Genomic DNA, 21,577 nt, shown 5'->3' with positions numbered 1-21,577 from the left:
AGGATTTGTTCTTTTTTACTTGGCAATGCTCAATGCCAAAAAGACAATTAAATCATTAATTACTGACACACATGGCTAATATGAATACCACAGTGATTTTAGTATTAATTGAGCTCTGGGTCCAGTGCTGGACTAGAGACCTGGTCTAATACATACTGTATAAAATATCCTCAATTCATTTCGGAACGGATCCAGTTTTCCTCTGTCCCGTTTCGGACCGGGTCCACGTATCCATGGGTACGTTTCAGACCGGGTCCAGCAATTTAGAATGTTTTCTCTGGTCCGTTCGGACCGGTCCAATTATCCACAGGTCCGTTTCGGTTCGGTTTGGACCTGTGCTACCCTCTACTCTGAATCTGTCTTGAGAGATTAATTCCAAGATTACGTGGTGGTGACATGCCTACATGTGTTGTGCAGGTGTTCATGAAGTCTGTGAAGCTGGAGTGGGTGCTGGGGAACATCGAGGCGGCCCAGGAGCTGTGCACCGAGGCTCTAGATCACTACGAGGACTTCCCCAAGCTGTGGATGATGAGGGGACAGATCGAGGAGCAGTGTGAGCACATGGACAAGGCCAGGGAGGCCTACAACCAGGGGGTGAGCAGGATGTGGAAAGGGCTCAGGGAGGGAGCTGATAAAAGGTCACACAGATCGTAATTAAGGTTGATTTAACGATTCCGGTTGCTTAACGATTCCCTCTTAACGGTCTGATTCCTTATCGGTTCCCTTTAATGATTCCTACAGGGTGGTTTCAAATGGACTGTTACAGGTCTGTAACTCTTGAGAGTTATTATAATTGTCTAGCAGACATGAAGTCCACATATTCAGCTCTGACAGTGTGATAAACTGTTCCAAATGTGATGGTTCAGCTCAATGTTGGATCCGATTCCCACGGTTCAGAATACTCTTTGGTGTGAACTAAATCAGTGATAAAACAGTGATTCACAACCATGACGATATTCCAAGTAGCACATCGCTACTGGGTCTCGAGCTAATATGTTTGGGAATCACTGGTGTAGAGAATGTCAAAAAGAAGCATTGTCTCATCTTGTGTTGTGTTGTGTTGTAGCTGAAGAAGTGTCCCCACTCCATGTCGCTGTGGTTGCTGCTGTCACGCCTGGAGGAGAGGATTGGCCAGCTGACCAGAGCCAGGGCCATCCTGGAGAAGTCCCGGCTCAAGAATCCCCAGGGTCCAGAGCTATGGTGAGGAAAACACATTTCCAGATCTCTCCGTAAAAGACAAGCAAGCAGAGCCGTCCCCCAAGACTCTATACCTCCTTTTATCCCTCAACATCAAATGTCTTGGTAGTCAAAAATAAATAGCCAATCTACAAGCTCACAACACGTCACATTGCGACTTGTTGTGAGCTTGTATTTAGAGCTGTTATTTACACTGAATGTTCAATCAATCTTTATTTATATAGCACATTTCAGACAACGAGTGCAGTTGAAAGTGCTTCACAGAAAGAGCAAAAATATAACAAAGAGCAAAAAACAAAAACATAACATGAGAGCATCAACTACATAGTAATAACAAAAACAAAAAGGAGCGACTAAAACGGACATGCAATGATCTAGGTAAAAGCAATGCTAAAAAGATGTTCACCCCAGAGTAGAGTTCTCAAATTCTGCCCGAACCCGAGGGTACCCGACCCGACCCGACGGGTTCGGGCCGAGCCGGGCTGAAATATATGCTAATTGGTAGGGCCGGGTCGGGCTCTCGGGTTGGCGCTGCTAAAGGGGATTTCTTTTTTTTTTTTTTTTTTTTTTTTTCAATAAAAATGATTCTGTTCTGTCAATCTGTCTTTGTGTATTTATTTATTAATAATGAACAGCAGTGCTGTCAGTGTGTTGTGTTGCTCCGCTGACAGTGACTGGATTGGGAATTTGGGATGTAAAACTTTTGGAGAGAGAGAGAGAACAGCACGCGTTGCGCTGCTCGCGCAGCATAAAGTCTGTCAGACTGAGTGAGGCTGAGGTGAAGTATCGTATGCTGTGTGTGATTATTACTGTGATATATGATAAATAATTAATAATAGTCAATAATAATGAATTAAGAAGAAGATTCAAAAGTCTATTACTAAAGAAAGTGTGTAGCTGTGCCAGCCTATGTATGACTATGAATATGATTAACGACTGACTACTGCGGAGTCTGGCTGGCCTGGTCATGAGGTGGTAAACTGGTAAGTGTTGTTATAGGTGTTATAGCCTTCCCTTTGTTAGAAGAAAGAAAATAATAGCCTGAATTTACATGACTAAAGGTGTTACACTTACAGCCGCGGCACGGCGGTGCTCAGCAGCACGCAGCAGAGCAGACGCACGGATTCAAGGCAGACAGATAAAGCATTGATTGATTGACTGAATACTTTATTAGCAGTTTACATACAAGCGCAAGACAGTAGGCTACAGTTCAAAATACAAGGTCTGCTTGAGCTTGCCTTGTTCTCATACTAGAATATGATTTGTTTTGTACTACTGCTACTACTGCACAGCGCAAGTGCATGCATGGTCAGTGGCGTCTGTCGCTCACCGAACATAGCAGGTCTGCGACTGCAGTAGAACATGTTTTGGGTTTGTAACTTTGTTTAACTTTGTAGACTAGAAAAGATCTCTGCTCTGCTGATAAAATATAAATTACACGAGCAGCGGCAGCGCCGTCAGGGAGAGAGAGAGAGAGAGAGAGAGAATGAGAGCTACAAAGGGGATTTAACATTCTAGTGCTAAATACCTATTTCGTAGGCCTACTATAACCTATTTCGCGCAGAAGAGAACTTACTAAGTTAACATTATGTTTTCAACAACTGAACATGATTGTGATGTTTCCATTTAGAAAACTATTATAATGTCCGTTGACTCCATTCTCTCTCTCACTCGCGAGTCGCAACATGGCGCTGCCTGCGCAGTGCGCACACTAACAATCTTTTTTTTTTTTTTTTTCCCTCTCGGGTTTTGTCGGGTTTTCGGGCCTAAAATGATGAGAACTGTTCGGGCCGAGCCGGGCCTCGGGCTGGCCCAGTCGGGCCCAGTTAGAGCCGGGCTTTAATTTTCAGGCCCGTTGAGAACTCTACCCCAGAGTAGGGGTCCTAGGGTGTTATGTGGTTAAATAGAATTCTTGAACTCATAGGCAACCAGACTATCCCGTCCTCGTGTCAGTCGACCCATCTGTGACCGTTAATGGTTCTTTGAGCCTAGAGATCTGCAATTGTAGCTGGACGTTCGCCACAGAACAGGGGCACTGGGGTTCACGTGATTAATGTATATAACTGGATCTAATGTCCCAATAAGTACTGTCAATGATATGGAGATGCACAAGGCACTCACGAGCAGGTTGGATAAATGTGTGTGTGCTGCTGTGTATTTCAGGTTGGAGTCAGTCAGACTGGAGTTCCGTGCAGGACTGAAGAACATTGCTAGTACGTTGATGGCCAAAGCCCTCCAGGAGTGCTCCAACTCAGGTCAGAATCACAATGATCACGACACACGCCTACAGGTTATAAAAGAGTGGGTGGCATTATTCATGGTTTAATTAAACCTTGCATGGTCTTTTTTTTTGAGCGCCCCTCACTTCACACAAGTGTGATTTCTTTTAAAGTAGTGAGAATAACCGATGCAGAGCTTGTAGATCTGCTATTTTCACTACTTTAGTGCAACACTCTTGTATTGTAAGTACGGTAATTATGGTAAATCCTTATTATTCAAGCATTCAGCAACTCCCCAGAGAAGTATTTTCGCCAGAATGTTGACAAAAAATTTGGTGGTGTTTATAGACGGCTGCACCATAAACAACATTCTGTGTGTCCACTCTAAACAACTTGCACGTGAAGTCGATCTTGAATGCTTCGCTTCCTCTCCACACACTCTTACTCCATCTCTTTTTTCCCCTAAAACAACGGTTCCCAAACTGGGGGTCGATTTTGGAACGTGCCCAGATGATGATTGCTATACAGTGCAACATGGTTTTCTCACTCAAGTTAACAGTAAACAAACCAACATACAGTTGTGTTGGTGTATACAGGGTATCTGCACATTTCTAACTTGACAATTGAAGGACTTTTAAGACCTTATTAATACCTCTTTTTAATTACCTCTAAAAATGGTCAAGCATTAGTCAAATTGTTGAATAGTATCTGAGAAAGAGGAAAATAATTAAAATAGACAATCTACAAGCTCACAACGCCTTGTATTGCGAGGCATTGTGAAGCTTGGGTTGTGCAATTTTATCCAATTAGAAGAGAGTTCTGTGACCAAAGAAATGAACAGACAGAATTGGGAATTTGGAACACTATAAAATTGAAGCTGATAGCATCTGTCTCATTTTAGATTTTTGTGTTTGCTATTCAAAAGTAGCAGATCTACAAGCTCACTGCTAGCTTGTACATCTTCTATTTTAGTTTTTGAATAATCTTGAATGTGTGAAAACTACTGATTTAGAAGGCATTCGTTACTGAACACATTACTGAACATACTACAGCAAAGATTACCATCAGCATACAAGTATAATAAATGTAACCCTTTTAACTAAAAATGTTATTGTTTTAACCGAACACATCACTTATTACCTTTTAACTCTGAGTTTACAAATGCAACCATTTGGTCGCATTTGTTCACTTAGATGTGACTCAGGGAAATAAGGAACAAATGGCTAGAAAGTGGCCCTGGAATGTGTTTGTGTTTGTTTTCCTCCTGAAGGCATCCTGTGGGCTGAGGCAGTGTTTCTGGAGGCCAGGCCTCAGAGGAAGACCAAGAGTGTGGACGCTCTGAAGAAGTGTGAACATGACCCCCATGTCCTGCTGGCAGTGGCCAAGTACTGACCCTTCTCTAACCCACCCTCCCTTACTTCCTATTCTCTGCTCTTCTCCTAACGGCAGGGCTCCACCGGACGTGTTGCGTCTCCGTCGTGTGCGTCAAAAAACGCACCGGTTCAATTTTAATGCACACGTCGCGTCTCCGTCAACGCAACGCGGGCAGTGGAGCCACCCTTCATTGATTAAAAAGGGAACATTCCCTGACAGTGACGGAGACGCGACGCTGACGCGCCCGGTGGAGCCCTGGTGTAACCCTTCCTCCCTTCCCTCACTCCCGTCTCTTTTGTTGGCAGCTGTGTTAATAATATTTTGGTGTCACGATAGACAAAAATGTAAAAAAAAAAAAATGTATACGTATATACGGTATATCGTTGCTGTCAGGCAGAAACCTCCTATCTCCATATTCTAACTTTTTGTTTGGTCACACAATTTGAGCTTGTAGATCTGCTCTTTTGCTATTTTTGAATTTTAATCCTGAAAATGTTTTGGACATGAGGTTCCCACCCGACAGACGATATATATTTTGAAAATCCTGAATAGGGGCAACATTTTGAAAATAGAGCTCATTTACGAAAAAGTTCATTCACTTTAGTTTTTACATCTTATAAGTCCTATTATTTCATATGTATGGATATTAAGCCTGTTATATTCGGCTATGATCAGATCACACTGGACTGTTTCTGCCTATGTGAGGGGGTCTTTACAATAATGTTTTCAATGGGAATGCCTTGTGTTATGCCTTGTGATCATGTGCTCTGCACCAGGGTGCCTCCAGTAGAGCAGAGCAAATCAACTCAAAGCAGATAAATGCTCAAAAAGCTTTTTCCCCATTTGATTAATCGGATGAGTCGGATGAGAAATAAATAAAAATAAATAAAACTGAGATTCAATGGCATTGAACATGGTGGAAAGGTTGGTTGTGGCTTTGTTACCAGAGCCAGGTGTATGATTTTGGTACAATAGCTGAGCCAACGACGGTGATCAGGCAAAGTCATTGCTCTACAGACAAACTGTTGTATGATCAGGGCGGCCAGAGAGTGAGTGACGGGTGCATATTATTATCTGGTTGCCTGGCAACATCAGACAGAATGCATTGCAAGCCGCTTTGCTTTGTAAACTGCACAAAGAAGGCCAATGCCAAAAAAGAACGCCAAATCAACCTTGATTTATCTTCATTTTCAATGACAGCCCTGTTATTATTTATTTGAGAGTAATTCGTTTTCAGCTCTACGTAAAATTACATTGAGTCCCACCCCTGTCAAAAGAATACCAAAGGGCTTCTACAAAACAAATACCCGATTAGATGCCTCGCATCCATAACTGTCAACTCATTATTTGTGATTAGTCACTCTCTGCAGTGTTAAACATCCTCTGGTGGGAGCATACTGTAGCTTGCAGCGTTTAAATTGTTATTATTATTATTATTATTAATATTCTTTTGCTCTGTGCCCACCACGTGTCGTCAGGTTGTTCTGGAGCGAACGTAAGATCACCAAAGCAAGGGAGTGGTTTCTGAGGACGGTGAAGATCGAGCCAGACCTGGGAGATGCCTGGGCTCTCTTCTACAAGTTTGAACTGCAGCATGGCACAGAGGTATGCATGGATCTGTTATTTTGGGGTTTGTCTCCTTCGAGTGGTGGCATCAAATGTATCTTGCCGTCTACGGGTCAGTGTACTGAGTGGTTCTCGAACTTTTTCATTTCAATGACGCCAAGTTGATATCAATTAGGCCATGCATCCCAATTTGATCAAATGTATTATCTCTATGTTATAGACAAGGGGTCTACAACATTTTTCACACTACATATTGTATAACATTGTGTTGCAGATTAAACTTTATCATAGATTTCATAGATGGTTGGACTCATGTTAATGTGTATTTTCAGACCTTTAACCACTTAAACCGTCAATACTTGACCTTGCACTCTGTTCTTGGTCTGCTCTTTTTTCCCTATACACCAAACCTCTTTGTCGAAAATAGCAGATATACAAGCTCATACCTTGCAGTGCGCGAATAGGGATGCTTGGGTTCAAGTTGTTAATCTAAAGAAAATGGGGTCCGAGCTATCAATTACCACGTTTACATGAGGACTTAAATCCCATTTTAATTCCGAATAAAAGTTAAATCCTATTAAAAGTTGTCATGTAAACACCTACAAAAACTTAAATCCAAATGAAAATGCTCAATGTGATTTAAAAACCATTCCGATGTAACTGACCGGATTATTCCGATGTTTAATGCGATTGAAAGAAAATTGGACTCATGTATACACTCATTCGGATTTAAGTTCATTCTGGTCTTTCTGAACATGCTCATTTCCAAGGCGCTCATTTCCAAGGCGCGCCAATGGAATGTTATCTTCCGAGGAGTTGGCACATAGAGCGCGTTTTTTCGTGCATTTTGCAGATCCGAAATCCACACAAAAGCAGCAGCAGTGAGGATGATCCCCCTGATCTGTGAGTGTTCAAAGATCCAATCTGAACAGTCCCGAGTTGATCATGATCACTCTGATAATTTTCAAACATGTTTGATATAGGCTAGCCTATGTATCTGGATTGCTACTGTACAGTGCAGTGAGGGACTCACAGAAAGACCGTGGAGGAGAGGACGCAATGCTGTCAGCCCACTGATCAGTGAACACACACACACACACACACACACACACACACACACACACACAGTCCCAAGAATATGCTATTATCGCTATAATGTCCAATATCTATCCTATCCCCTTAAACTTTGCCTATTCCAAGTTGCAACCAAAACGTTGATGAAACATAACGGCGTTGCCGTTTGCATTGATGAGCAGCTGCAATAAATCTAGTATTAAACAACCAATTTATTCTCTGGTACAGTGTTGCGCCCGGAATATATTTAATGCAATGCCATGATAATGATGCGGCTGCCACACGTTCAATATATAACTGTCTCTATGGGTTCAAGCCGGGATTATCTTTCGTCACACGATGGTGTCGTGCAGATACTGTAACAACATGCGATGTATACGACCACAGATGGGATGTGACGTGTTGCCAGCCTGTAGATCAGCTCTTGTACGTGCATTGTGCAAAGACGAAGAACAAAGAAATCCAATAGCCGTGAGGCGCGCAAGTTGATAAATGCGATGCCCCCCCCCCCCTCTCTCGGACTTTTAATAAAGTACAAACTGTGTTTTAACAGTCCATCCTTTTTTTCTTGTTCACCTTCAGGAGCAGCAGGGGGAGGTGCGTAAGCGCTGTGAGAATGCCGAGCCGCGCCATGGAGAGCTTTGGTGTGCCGAGTCCAAACACGTCCTCTACTGGCAGAAGAAGATCGGAGAGATCCTCACACAAGTGTCCAGCAAGATAAGGAACACGTTCTGATAAAAAAAGGGCCTGATGAGAGTTTGTTATGCCCCAGAACTGATCTGTTTTCCGCCCGGCCACATCGTCGTACTGCGAAGTATAATTTAGGCAATAGGTGATCAAGGTGAAGAGTGAAGACACCTTGCGCTGATAGGTCAAATGTAACACCCTCTCTTCCCTTTTCTTTTTCCTCCGCACAACCCCTGTTTGTGTTGATGTACAGTAAACTCATTTTATACACTGAGAAGAACCCCCTGTCGATGTTTCCTTTGATTAGTTCACCCAACAATGTACCAGAGGAGACTCGGACGGTCATCAAATTATTACGTTATGCGACAAAAACAAAAGAATCTCCATGAAATTCAAGGCTTCATGGGGTGTGTAATTGAAAAAGTCATTTTTGGGCGAACTACTCTAATTGTGTGATCCATGCATTTAATTAAGATTTGTGCTGTAGAAATTATGGCAAAAACATTTGAGTATGTTTTCTTTTTTTTTAATGGAATTATTGCTGTTTGTTTTCTTCACCTGGAAATGGAATGTCAAACAGTTTTTTTTAGCCATTACGTCTTTGCAGCAAAGTCTTGGCGGTGTTGTATATAGACAGTCTGTAAGAGAACTGTTCTTTATTCTTATAGACAGTCTGTAAGAGAACTGTTCTTTATTCTTATGTGATGATTCTAGTGATGTGTAGCGTTTTCTAACCGGCTTTGATTTGGTGTTGTATCAAAACATCTGTGATGGTATACCCAATAAACTAAAGGATTCCTGCTTGAGCTGTTTTTCTTTCTTTCTTTTTGTATTGTCTAATACAGTGGTTCTATACACTACTACACTACACATACTGTACAATCAGAATGGATCTTCTCTCCAGTGTATTTCCATGCATGCTTAATCCAGATGTTTTTAGGGCCTTACAGATTCCATTGGGCAGTGGCAGTGCAACTGTCTTGCACACCCTATGTCCCAATCCCGCTGAGATCAGAGAGGTGATAGGCACTGCCTGTGCCTACAGTATATTGTTTGACAAGCCATTGTCAGATTGCAAAATGATATTTTATACGCTTCGGCCTTCAGACGGGTGCTCTATGTCTGGTGGTGAATGATATGCACGCATTTCTCAGCTAAACAGAAAGAATGCAAAAATGATTGATTGCAGAAGTTTGTCTTCGACTTGAACGTACTGGAAGTTTGGTGAAATTAAATCCTAACTGCGCCCTTGTGGTCTCCTGAATGAATGATCAATGTTCTCAGTCCAATTTTGAAAGAGACCAGTGATTCACAATTTCACATCCTTTACATGTGAAAAAACTGAAGTGACTTAAGTCAATTCAATGGGCTTTATTGGCATGAGAAAACGTACGTTTACATTGCCAAAGCAAAAAGCACAATACAATCAAAACAAAATGTACGTACATTTGAAAGTCAGAATCTTCAATAAATCAATTTCTATGTACCAAGATCACTCGATGCAGGAATACAAACAATGGGTGGTGGTTGATATCCTATCGCAGCAGCTCACAAATCTTGCTGCTGTGTTTGCACATTGTTGTACTTTCCAATGTGTCAGATAGTTTTCCTTTTGCTGTCAATATGAACATTTTGAGTTCATGTGAGAGGTAATGGGTCTGATTACCAGGTTAATTGAGCGATTGACACCACATGCTACTTTACAAATAGAGGGTGTGGTACAGGGGGGAGTAACATTGTGAATCACATCTTGATGTCATCAAGATGTGATTCACAATAAATTGTGATCAAGGCTAAATTTCCACCACCACCGCAAATATAAAAGCAGCTGGTAATTAGGACTGTCATCAATTCTTGTTTCACCCTTGCGCTTATCAAAAAAAACCAGGATTATAATTTCATGTCAACATTCAAGTCCAACTATGAGCGTGTAACTCAGGTAAAGTAATGTGTCACCGTCTGTAAGTTTAACTAACGTTTTCCACCTGTCCAATGTAATTTCTGATACAGACAGCCTTGTGTATTTCGTTTTGGAGAGACAGATGCCTGACGCACAGCACTGGTATGTTTACAAAATAAAAATCACACCCGTGTGAAGTGAGGGGCGCTCTTATCATCTTACAACATCAATTACAACATAATGTTTGTTTAAGCAACGGGTGCTAATGTTTGTTTTAGTCCTCAAAACAAACTACATTTGTCTTTATTGTCTATGGTGTTTTCTTAAACAAGCATAGTTGAAAAACAAACATTAAAGCTGTATATCCCCTCAAAGGCTCAAAAAGTTATCATTGGGGCTTTAATGCAAATCTAAACATGATGGGTGCAGCTGAAGAAGTTGTGGTGCTTAAACTTTAAGGAATGTACAGTTGCATTCTCCTCTCAATATTGATCGACATGACCTCGATAAGTCGACTCACGAAATACTGAGTCGTTCACATCCCTAGTTGGTAGTCATGGCAGTCAGTTCCCACCTGATGTCGTGTGGGAGTTCAGACTGATCCAGACCGTACTGGATGACCGTTAGCTTGCATAACATCTTCAGACTAGGACTCAAGACGAACAGGTGATCAACGGATGTGTTGTCCCATCGTCTGTATCCTCCAAAGCGGATGATACGATCTCCCACAATGCAACAGCACGTCACCCCCATTAACATTGGTTCTGGTCCTTCTCCCTTGGGTTTAACCTTCTTCCAGGAGAAGGTCTCTGGATTGAATTTCCACAAATCACTGTAGTTCTGGGTAATCGCCTTACCACCAAATATGTACTGTACAGCTCTCCATTGTAGGCAAAGGCTGAATGAAACCAGCGTCCTTCTGGAAGAAGCTGTGCGGAAGGTGTTCAGCCAGTGGTTGGTCTCTGTGTCAAACACTCTTATGGTGCTGTAGTGCTTAGACTGGCCCCCATGGCCTCCATATACAAACATCTTGGTCCCGATGATGGTGGCAGAGTGACCTCTCGAAGTAGTTGGCAGAGTTCCTCTGGAGTTAATTAAAGACCAGACCATTGTGGCGGTGTCCAACTTGTAACTGTCTTTACATCCTGTACATCCAGACAGCAGTGTTTCTCCTCCATGGATAAACATGGTCTTCCCCAAGACAAGACACAGGCTGAGTGTAACGACCTCGCCTCTGGTACAGATCCAGAAACCCTGGGTTTAAACCATCTGTGGGTGTCCACATCAAATACATAAAGCACATTGCAGAACTCACTTGCGTGTTTCTGAAAGCCTCCCCAGAGGTAGATGACATCTTCGACCAGGACACATGAGTGGTACCAGCGTGAGGATGGAACCTCAAAGTGGCGTTTTCCTCTTCCTGGTGTCACTGTGGGCAACTTCCTCCAGCGTAAAGGCACTGTGTTGAAAACGTGCACACCAATATGAGGCGTGTTGACATCACAATCACGGTGTACAAAGGCATACACCTTGTGCTGCACTGAAACAACATATGGATATTTTTGTCCATATTTTTGTACCGTCCAGCAAAACATTTCTAACACTGTAAATTACACTGAATTAACAAAGAAACAAACTCTGAGAAACAATGGAGACATAATGAGCGTGTTATCACTTGGCCCGCAATATGTTTAGCCAATCCACACAGCCGAACAGTTGGGTTGGTCAATCAAGGAAGCCGATGACTATTGATCTTTTAATATGGCAAATGTAATCCTCTCGTGCTACACTGCAGATCACTGGACACTGTTCGGCGGTGTTGACGAATACATTTCACAGTAATATAAGTAAGATATAGACAGTTTATTGTCAGATAAGTAAGCCTGGGACCAAGGCTACCAAGTGGGAGTGTCTACGTGGGAGAGGGCGGGGCAATGGAAAATGGAAACACGTAGCCTGTATTTCAAAACATGGTACGAAATAAATAAACTCTTCTCAAACATGTTATTTATTTCATTTTATTAAATCCATGTTTAAGCTTTTAAAGTGCGTGTTCCTCGCGGTGCATGTTCCGGAACTGTCTTACAGAGTAGTGTTCCCGTACGGAACAATAATGATGGTGCACACACCGTTTTGCACTCGACTTGTATTGAGTTGAATTATCAACACATTCAGGTAAACATTACTATTACTACCTTATATCTACGAAACAATACTTTAATACGCCTATCGAATGGTTGAATCGCGATTTTAATCATGCTACTGTCGCCTTTGTTAAGCTGTGTGTGTTTTATTGACGTATATATTACTAAAATCTAGAATATAGATAGTTTTACCGATAACGAAGCTGGAATCAGAACATGTGTCCCTTTCTCTCTCTCTGTGTGTGTGTGTGTGTGTGTGTGTGTGTGTGTGTGTGTGTGTGGTGGCTATTATAAATAGTTTCATGAGTGTTCAGTAACAGGGGTTTTGATTGATTGATTTATTAACAGTTTGCAGAATTACAGTACATTTCAAGGGGGGTACGGGGGTAAGGGGGTTCACGATAGGATAGGATACAGGATAAACCAGTGGAATTGGAAGTGATGGCACAAAGAAAGGATAACTTATGACCACGATAATCAAAATATAATTAAAAATTAAAATGCCTCATTTGCCACTCTGATGAATATGCCTTTTGTATTCAAGAAAAAAGAAGACCTATCACACGTTTTTTGATCACTGGTTTCACTGCGTAATTGTATCGACCTAAACAGCCGAAGGTATTGTTTAATAGTTGGCAATAATTAATTTACACAGTACAGTTTGAAGAGGACTTGTTTTTCCTTGGTGTTCTACTAAGATGTACTTTTATGAGCAGTTCAACCGAGTCCTGAATGATTAAAGATTGTTTAATGAATGCTGTTCAACAAATTAATGTTAAGCCGGGCGTTCAACACCCAATTTTCATTGGGCCTACCTAACAATTTGACAGTTATATATTTTTTTATTTTATAGACATTTATTTTCGATAATGCCAATTCAATTGCTTTCATACTTTATGTGAGATGGAGAATGACTGATTTAAGCAGTCACACCAGTTGAACCTTCAACCCCTGCATCCCTATTCTGGGGGAATGTTCACTGATCTACAAACTTGATTTGCTATTTCAAATCAAATTTGTGAGTGCAATAAGAGCAAGATACCAGTTTCGAATTGCAGCCGTCCATAGGTGCCCTTTGAGAGCGGTTTTGAAGGAGTCAAGGGATTCGCATGTCTTGATGACCGTTGGTAGGGCACACATCTGGGTTGCACATGGTTTGTTGAGCTCCCTCTGGTGCTGTGGGTGTGGACTTCGTTGACATTAAGGAAGTATTTAGACAGGTACATGGGTATCTTGGTGGTGTATCGAATCTTGTGGACCAGACCCATTGCAACTGTAGAACAATAGAGGGTTTTAAGTGGTACTGAATTTGCAGCTCAACAAAAAATCACTTCATCTCAGTGTAGGACGGAGGACAATTTCACGAAAAATGAATATCTCTGCGATACAATTATTGTGAATGTTTTTTTTTTTTTATCATCATGCTAAACGATAGTGATTATCATCCCATTCCTAATCCAATGCTTTAGAAAGTGACGGCCACGTAGCAGTCCTTGCAGACATGGCCAGCAGCAGCAGCAGTGTGGTGGACATGGACCCGGACGTGGCCCGTAGGCTGTTTGAGGAGGGGGCCACCCTGGTGCTGCTGGGGGTCCCTGAGGGCACAGAGCTGGGCATCGACTACAAGAGCTGGCAGGTTGGTAGTGGTGGAACAAACTTAAGTACATAATATATACTCAACTACTGTACGATAGAGGGTATGTGTGTGACATCATCATCATACCCGAAGTTGACAGCCCATACATCCAAACAGAAAAGTCCTATCTGATTGCATTAAACAACGTTAAACTCACTTTGCCACTCGCTTCATGCATGCGCATACCCTGTATTTGACACATTTAGAAAATGTTTTACAATGGGACATTCTACATAATTGAGTACTTTTACTTTTGGTACTTGAAGTATATTTTAATGCCAATACTTTTTTCTGTCTTTTACTCAAGTAACATTTTGAATGCAGGAACTTACTTTACTTACAGCAACCATGTTTTTCTACAATGTGGTATTGCTACTTTTACCAAAGTAAAAAAACCAAACATGCGACTACTTCTTCCACCAACTGTAGGTCGGTCCGCGCTTCCGTGGTGTGAAGATGATCCCTCCGGGTTTACACTTCCTCCACTTCTCCTCCGCCAACCCGCCTCACTGCGGGGGTGAGATCGGCCCGAAGACGGGCCTCTTCCTCGTACTCAAACCCAGAGAAATTCTGCTGGCCAACTGGGACCCCAAAGAGGAAGACCTGGACTTCTCAGCCTCCCGCAACGAGGAGGAGGTGGACCGGGTGCGGGCCAAGCTCCAAGACTTGGACCCTTTCCTGGGCCCCTACCCGTACGAGGTGATGCGGAAGTGGGTCTCCCTGACCGACCGGCTGACCCAGGAGGTGGCCGATGGCCTGCAGCCGCTGTCGGGGAGAGTGTGTGCCTTCTGCGACGTCATTCCCGAGCTCCAGCTCAAGCACACTAAGGACAGAGCGGAGCAGAACCTGCCCCGGAACGACACGGAGTGCCAGAGCATGAAGGAGGGCCTGGAGAGGCTGCCCCGGATGAAGCAGAGGGAGGGCACGGAGCTGCGCTTCTCCCACATCCCCAAGCAGACGTACCCCGAGGGCGCCACGCCGGCCCAGATCACCCAGTGCAGCATGGACACCAGCTACGCCCTGGAGACACTGCTGGACAAACACTACAAGACGCAGCCGCTCAACGTGTTGGGTGAGTTGAGTGTTGGTGTTGATTTTGACAGCAATTTTTTATTTAGTCATAGTCATAGTGATAGTTTTGAATAACATTTCATTTAGTTTTAGTCATATTTTAATCATCAAAGCATTGTGAGCTTGTAGATCTGCTATTTTAAAAATATTAAATTACTTTTATTTGTTGACGAAATATTCAATTTAGTCTTGAGCACAAACCACACCAAATGTTGGGACAAAACTGTTTTTAAGGTAAACCAAACCAATGCAACTCATTGAGTTGCAATGACTTGCCCTTTGGTGTGGTTTGGGCTTTAGTTTTAGTAGTCATTAAAAATCAATAGGTAGCTATTTTCTCTGCACACCACATCTGAAAACGGCCATCCGAGCAGACAACGTCTGTTTCACTGTCTCCCCAGATTAAATTTCTCGCATTAATCTCTCCTCTGTACACTCCTCGTCACTAAGCTAGTGGTTCCCAAACGTTTTAGCTCGAGGCCCAAAAGAGAAATTTGATGTCTCCCTGGGACCAAGCTAGTCACCCAAACTATTGAATAGCCATCTTCAAGCTGACAAAACGTCACAAAGTGACACTTTTGTGAGCTTATGGATCTGTTATTTTTTTCACTACATTTTTTCTTGTTTTTCTTAGTTAATTGGAATTTGTTATGACATTCTCTTAACTGTTTGAATTCGTTTTGAATTCATTGAAAATGTGTGAATTTCTTTCGAGAATTTATAATTAAAAACAAAATCTAAGGGACACAAATGGGTTCTCCGGCCCACAAATGGGTCCTGACTGACTGACCCACTGTTTTGGGGTAACGGTGCTCTAATCCATCCAACTGTATGTGTTCTCTGTCCAGGAGAGCTGCAGTTTGCCTTTGTGTGCTTCCTGATCGGGAACGCGTACGAGGCCTTCGAGCACTGGAAGAGCCTGCTGGCTCTGATGTGCCGCTCCGAGGAGGCCATGCGCAGCCACAAGGACCTCTACCTGGGCCTCATCACCGTGCTCTACCACCAGCTGGGAGAAATCCCACCCGACTACTTTGTGGACATCGTGTCCCAGAACAACTTCCTCACATCCACACTGCAGGTGAGGGGCTGGCAAGTGATGATAACATAAGAAAATGTGACTATTATCAGGCTCTGAGCAATATGCCTTAATTAATACATTATAATTGTCCTCTAGGAATAAAAAGTAGGAAGTACTACGTAATCATCAATTTGCACCAACGCCCATCGCAAGTTGAAGATTTAATTTGTCCATGTGTGGTCCAGCTCTATGGAATGGATGGAATGCTATGTGCTAATAAAACGTAATACTTCCTATCAAGAGCACACCATCTTCACTCGCTAAAAGCCAGGATCCAGGTATTATATGTCTTAAGTTATTAGCCAGGGATCCTTTTAAAATACTAGAGTGGTGCCCGTTGGGCACTGGCCTACTTGGAACGATGCAAGTTGAATTGTGTGTTGAATTTTAAGTTGGTGGGGCGAACGGTTCTCGAGTTACGTGGATTACAGACAGACACACACACACACACACACACACACACACACACACACACACACGTACCGACGTTTGTACGTCTGTGGCACATTTATAGATGGATAGACAGATAGATAGATGGATGATGCTTGTGCTCATGCATCTATACTGAAGCACAGCCGCATCCCATTGACAGTATCAAGTTGTTACAGAAGAGTGCAGTATAGGTTCATGGCCAAGTTCCATCGCTAGTCATCAAGTCCAGGATCTGAATCACAAGTCAGCAAGTGTGTACAGGTTCTTAATCTGATGAAGAAGACCACACCGATGCACAGCTGATTATGAGGCATCACCAAGTTATTCCATAGATAGTCCTACATCTGATACAGAAGACCACACAGGTACACAGCTGTTGATGAGTAATCACCAAGTTATTCCGTAGCTAGCCTCATTTCAGTCTTGCGTGTCATCAATTCCTGTCGGTATGTACAGGTTTTTGCCAGAGAAGGTCAAAGGCCTTGATAAGCCTGTGATTCACAAGCAAAGGTTGAAGTCGACCGGTCAGAACGGTTCTCGAGTTATGTGGGAGAGAGATGCACACACATAAATTACACTATAATTTATAAATTACATAAATCTCTGCAACGCATAATATCGGCTACCTTTGCCAATTACATGCAAAATTATATATAGGGCTCAAGAGGTTTACGATGCTTCTTTTTATTTCCTGACAGGACTTCTTTCAGTTTGCCAGTGGGCCCGGGATGGACGGCATGCTCCGCAAGAGAGCAGAGAAGTTCAAAGTCCACCTGACCAAGAAGTTCCGCTGGGACTTTGAGGCGGACCTAGAGGACTGTGCTCCCGTTGTGGTGGAACTACCCGAAGGTGTCACAATGGACTGAACCCATCACGGTGGCTCTGTCATCACGTGCCAAGGGACGGCTTGAAACCCACAGGAAACTGCCTGCCTGGGGTCCTCGTCCATCACCTAACCCCTTTACATACGACGGTTGGTAAGAAGGAAACAGAAAGGGATGCGTGATACTCATGGGTGGCAAACTCGCTCTGGAAGTTCTATCAAATACATTGCAGTGAATGAGAGCCCCCTGGACCAGCTTATGAACAAACACTTATTTCTGAACAATTGCAACCGTTGTCATTTAATTGGTTCAGGAATATAAGAGAAGACATATCACATCTTGTTTTGTGATCGTGTCGATCTAAACAGCTGAAGGTATTGTTTCAGGCAGTATCGTGAGATTTGGTTGTCAGACTGACAATGATGTACAGAGCATATTTTGTGCTCTTTAGTTACCTCTATACAATTATGGTGCAGACATCGAAATGCAATACAGTAGAAAATAATGTGTGATATGTCATATTTTACATTACAATGGTCTCTCAATCATTCAGAAACAATGATTCTTTATAAGCTGGTCCACCTGGCCGTCACTGACTGCAATGCATTCCATCAAACTCCCGGCTGCCGTTTGCCACCCAGTGCGACGAATCTGCCAGTTGGAATTGCTCGATATAATGATGCCGGTGTCCTTTCCTTACATTACCTTCCTTGCCAAGTTGCTAGGCTTAAGGAAATGTGGAAAACCATCTATTGCGGTGCAAAACTCCTCTAATGAACAAGCGGTCTTTCATCATTCAGAGACATGACAAGCTCTTCTCCAGCACTCTGTTTGGACGGTGTAAACATATGGTCTGTTCAATATTCTTCCATGTTTTGTTCATTAGAACCCAATAACAAGACATTGCACCTCAGTGTGTGTGTGTCAAGGACGCCCTCTGGTGGTAGTTCTTTGCAAGCTCCCCAAATGACCTAAAATGTATGGCTCCATTGAAGATCTACTACTTTCACTGGATTATTATATATTTTTTACATCCTTGATAAAATGTAAGTGATTGTTTTTAATTATATAAAGTATGTTTTGTTAAAGTGCTATATTCTTATAGTAACGATTGCTAATAGCCCTAGAATGACTGATATTGCATACATTTCATGTATTCCATATACACAGCCATAGTTTACCCCTATGCCCTTCTGTGTCGGTGAGGCATCACGATGACATTAAAAGTACAGTAGTAGTGCTGTGTGTGTACTCAATAATTAAATCCTCTGATCTATTGTCCTCCAGGTCAGTAGTTGGTAAACATTTTCCAAGGCCCCCCAAACTGATATTCATTTGGCCACGGACCCCCATCTGAAAAGGTTTTGTGCCAGTGACCTCAAGAATAGAAGATTTATGAATCAATTTGGTCCCTGTTGGGTAGGAGAATGCAAGTGCGTTGTGTGAAGCTTGTGGAAAAGTGGAGATGTTTTACCAAACACCACATCTTTGGCCAGAACCTTCAAATGGATATGAAACTAGAGGACAGTAGATTACCCCAGGTCGCAGCAATGAATTATTAGGTGAGTACACATGCAGTGCTACTAGTACTACTACTGTAATGTCGTAGCGGTGACTCACCGACACAGGGCGACATAGGGGTGATCTAGGGCTGTGTATATGATGGAATACATGAAATGTATGTAATGTCACAGCCATGCTAGGGCTATGATTGCCCTAGTGTTTGTTTAGTGACAGGGGTCTCCCCCGTCTCTCCACCTTTTTAGTAAAACAGAAAATACATGTTCAGGGTGGTTACCTTCACCAATTTCATCCAAACAGGACAGGACATTTATCTTCAATTTCAATTTCAAACAGGACAGGACATTTAATTTCCAATTCCAAATAATTTAGCCTGTATCCTATGAAGTTCTTTCTCCTTCTGAGTGGATCAAATTGGTATCCCGAAGCTGGAAAATGTATCTTCTGTTTGCTAAAGAACTGGAGAGACGGGGAGACCTTGGAATATAGAGCTATCTAACACTTATTCTAACAAAAACAAATCTCTTACACTCCTTTTTTTAATATCAGTTAAGTGAACAGCTGTTAAGACAGGCCTTATCAACGCAGCTGTTAACACAATATGCAATCATGCAACGTTGTCAACACAGATGTTAACACTTTAACCCTGGTGTCCCACTTCTGGGTATGTCGTTACAGGCAAACATAAAAATAAATAATGGTAAGGCATGCATCATCATCAGCACAGCTGCTAACTACTTAAGCCCTTGTTTTATACGTCGCTGTAGATGTGATGGCGTGAACCCAAACATTCCCTTTAATAAAACCCTTTGAAAGAATAATACGGTATGATGTGTTTAGTGTTCTGTATGTTTAGTTCTTTTTTTCCCCTTTTTTATTTTTTACCTTTATTCAACCACTAGATGGCAACCACGGGTTTGTTTTACTGAAGTGATGGCTTTATCTTCCTCAGTGACTCAAATATAATGTCAACTGATATTATTCAGGCAATGAGGCAGATTCACCGTTTCCTCACGTAATACATTATAAAACTCCTCTACCCATGTACTTAAGCGAAGGGGTGTGTGTGTGTGTGTGTGTGTGTGTGTGTGTGTGTGTGTGTGTGTGTGTGTGTGTGTGTGTGTGTGTGTGTGTGTGTGTGTGTGTGTGTGTGTGTGTGTGTGTGTGTGTGTGTGTGTGCACGCTACCCTCTCAATGCGGGGAAGTTATCAGATGAAGATGAGAACATTCAGTGGTTGTTTGAAATGGTGGTTCTCAAAGTGAGGTCCGGGGACCCTCAAGAGGGGTCCTTGAGAGGATTCCAGGGGGTCCATACTTTGGCTATTTGTTTGAAGAAGGAGGGAGACCTGCACAGTGCACACCGCCACTTGCTGGTTCAAGAGGGGTTTTTTTAATTTAAGAGTCAAAGCAAAGCACTTTGGCTATTCGAAAATATCCAATTTACAAGCTCACACACAGCATCACAGAATGTTGTGAGCTTGTAGATCTGCTATTTTTGAACATTTGAAAAATGTAGAACACGTTTGAACAACAAATCTTCCCATACGGGGGTCCCTGGAACAAAATATTTTCGGAATAGCCGACATATCAGCCAAATACATTTTGATGGCTCCTTTACATGAAAATGTTTGAGAACCATTGGTTTTAAAACTGTGTGTCCTGAGTGTCAATTTTGTCAAAGTGTGCAAAGATTGGTGCTCTCTGGCATCACTCCACCGAGTTGAAAAGCGAGACGGATCTATTTGTGAAATGCTATTGTGAGTGTAGCAGACAAGTCGCAAGCTGGTCCAAGTAGATTAACTAGATTTGTGAAGACTGGAGAGTCACACAAAAGTGCAGTGGTCGGGCTAACTGGATAACCTAATTACATGGCCATTCATTGTGTGTGTGTGACTGTGTGTGTGCGTGCGTGCGTGCGCGCGCGTGTTTCAAAGAAACATAGTTGGCTTGTCCCTCTCGTCTTGATTGATGGATGGGGACAGATCTTGTGTTTGCCTGTTGGTCCACCCATCCATCCGTCCATCCACCCACCCATTCACCCTTTCATCCGGTCTCCACTTCCATTACGTCTTCCCCAGCTGTACCCCTCCCTCTTTTTGAGTTCTTCTTTGATATGTCCAAGCGCCATGAAACCAGCTCTAAAGGCATGAAGCTGCTGTGAAAGGGCCTAAAGCCACCTCATGTCTAATGATCTGAATCAATAGAGTCTGTCTGGACCTTTTAAATGGACATTCAAATGCCAAACACAGACAGACAGAGAGAGAGAGAGAGAGAGAGTACTTTCTGTTTCCTGGAAAAAGATGGCTTTGCAGAGTGGAACAAGTTTTAACCTTACAAGACCTTACTAGTGTCCGTATTCTGGAGGCAAACAAGATTTGGTGTATAGAGCAGTGGTTCCCAAACTATGGTTCCCCAAATTATTTTGGGGGGTCCCCAGATGATTAGCCTAATGTGCAACATTGTTTTCTCACTCAACAGTAAACAAAGCAACATACCTTTTAAGTGTATACAGATTATCTGCACATTTATAAAGTTAAAATGTAATGACTTTTAAGGCCTCTTTAAGACCAAATATTACGTAGGAAAGAGGCAAACTTTGTGTGAAAATTGTCAATCTACAAGCACATTTTGGAACCCTTGGTGTAGACTCAGGGAAAGTATAGAGCACTGGGAGACAACAGTATATCGAGAAGTTATTCCAGTTCCACCGTTCAATTAATTCTTGCACACATCTTAAAACAAGCTGGATTCTGTCATCTGCAGGACCATGGCTAGACTGTAGGGGTTGTCATCATTCTTCTGAATGAATGCATGCACCCACCACACACACACACACACACACACACACACACAC

General features: G+C 42.6%; 2 protein-coding genes across 3 annotated transcripts in view; both read left to right on the top strand.

Moving 5' to 3' along the window:
- The window catches only part of prpf6 (PRP6 pre-mRNA processing factor 6 homolog), a 32,034-nt gene extending 23,111 nt beyond the window's left edge, over positions 1 to 8,923 (top strand). Inside the window, exons 16-21 of the mRNA XM_079492897.1 lie at positions 418 to 594; positions 1,067 to 1,200; positions 3,361 to 3,452; positions 4,687 to 4,801; positions 6,269 to 6,395; positions 8,013 to 8,923. Of these exons, the coding sequence (XP_079349023.1) occupies positions 418 to 594; positions 1,067 to 1,200; positions 3,361 to 3,452; positions 4,687 to 4,801; positions 6,269 to 6,395; positions 8,013 to 8,165 (798 nt within the window). The 3' untranslated portion in view covers positions 8,166 to 8,923. The remainder of the gene's footprint in view (positions 1 to 417; positions 595 to 1,066; positions 1,201 to 3,360; positions 3,453 to 4,686; positions 4,802 to 6,268; positions 6,396 to 8,012) is intronic.
- Positions 8,924 to 9,937: 1,014 nt separating this feature from the next.
- Positions 9,938 to 19,544, top strand: aar2 (AAR2 splicing factor). 2 transcript variants are annotated; one of them, XM_079490333.1, is made up of 5 exons: positions 9,938 to 10,056; positions 13,631 to 13,797; positions 14,227 to 14,869; positions 15,717 to 15,946; positions 17,077 to 19,544. In XM_079490333.1, exons 2-5 carry the CDS (start codon positions 13,663 to 13,665, stop codon positions 17,242 to 17,244), a joined length of 1,176 nt encoding a protein of 391 aa, XP_079346459.1. In that variant the 5' UTR covers positions 9,938 to 10,056; positions 13,631 to 13,662; the 3' UTR covers positions 17,245 to 19,544. The 2 variants fall into 2 exon arrangements, with proteins under 2 accessions (XP_079346459.1, XP_079346458.1); XM_079490332.1 differs by lacking the exon at positions 9,938 to 10,056 and adding an exon at positions 12,086 to 12,192.
- The last annotated feature ends 2,033 nt before the right edge of the window (positions 19,545 to 21,577 follow it).

The sequence above is a fragment of the Electrona antarctica genome (assembly GCF_951216825.1).
Source record: "Electrona antarctica genome assembly, chromosome: 2".
NCBI lineage: Eukaryota > Metazoa > Chordata > Actinopteri > Myctophiformes > Myctophidae > Electrona > Electrona antarctica.
The sequence above is the reverse complement of the archived record's forward strand: the minus strand, read 5'-3'. Positions and strand labels throughout refer to the sequence as shown.

What these genes read in the sequence shown, in the direction of transcription:
- aar2 (XM_079490333.1), top strand. Translation starts at nt 13,663, where the DNA reads ATGGCCAGCAGCAGCAGCAGTGTGGTGGACATGGACCCGGACGTGGCC. An exon ending in TCGACTACAAGAGCTGGCAG is followed by an intron (nt 13,798 to 14,226) that starts GTTGGTAGTGGT and finishes CACCAACTGTAG; the next exon opens with GTCGGTCCGCGCTTCCGTGG. An exon ending in GCAGCCGCTCAACGTGTTGG is followed by an intron (nt 14,870 to 15,716) that starts GTGAGTTGAGTG and finishes TTCTCTGTCCAG; the next exon opens with GAGAGCTGCAGTTTGCCTTT.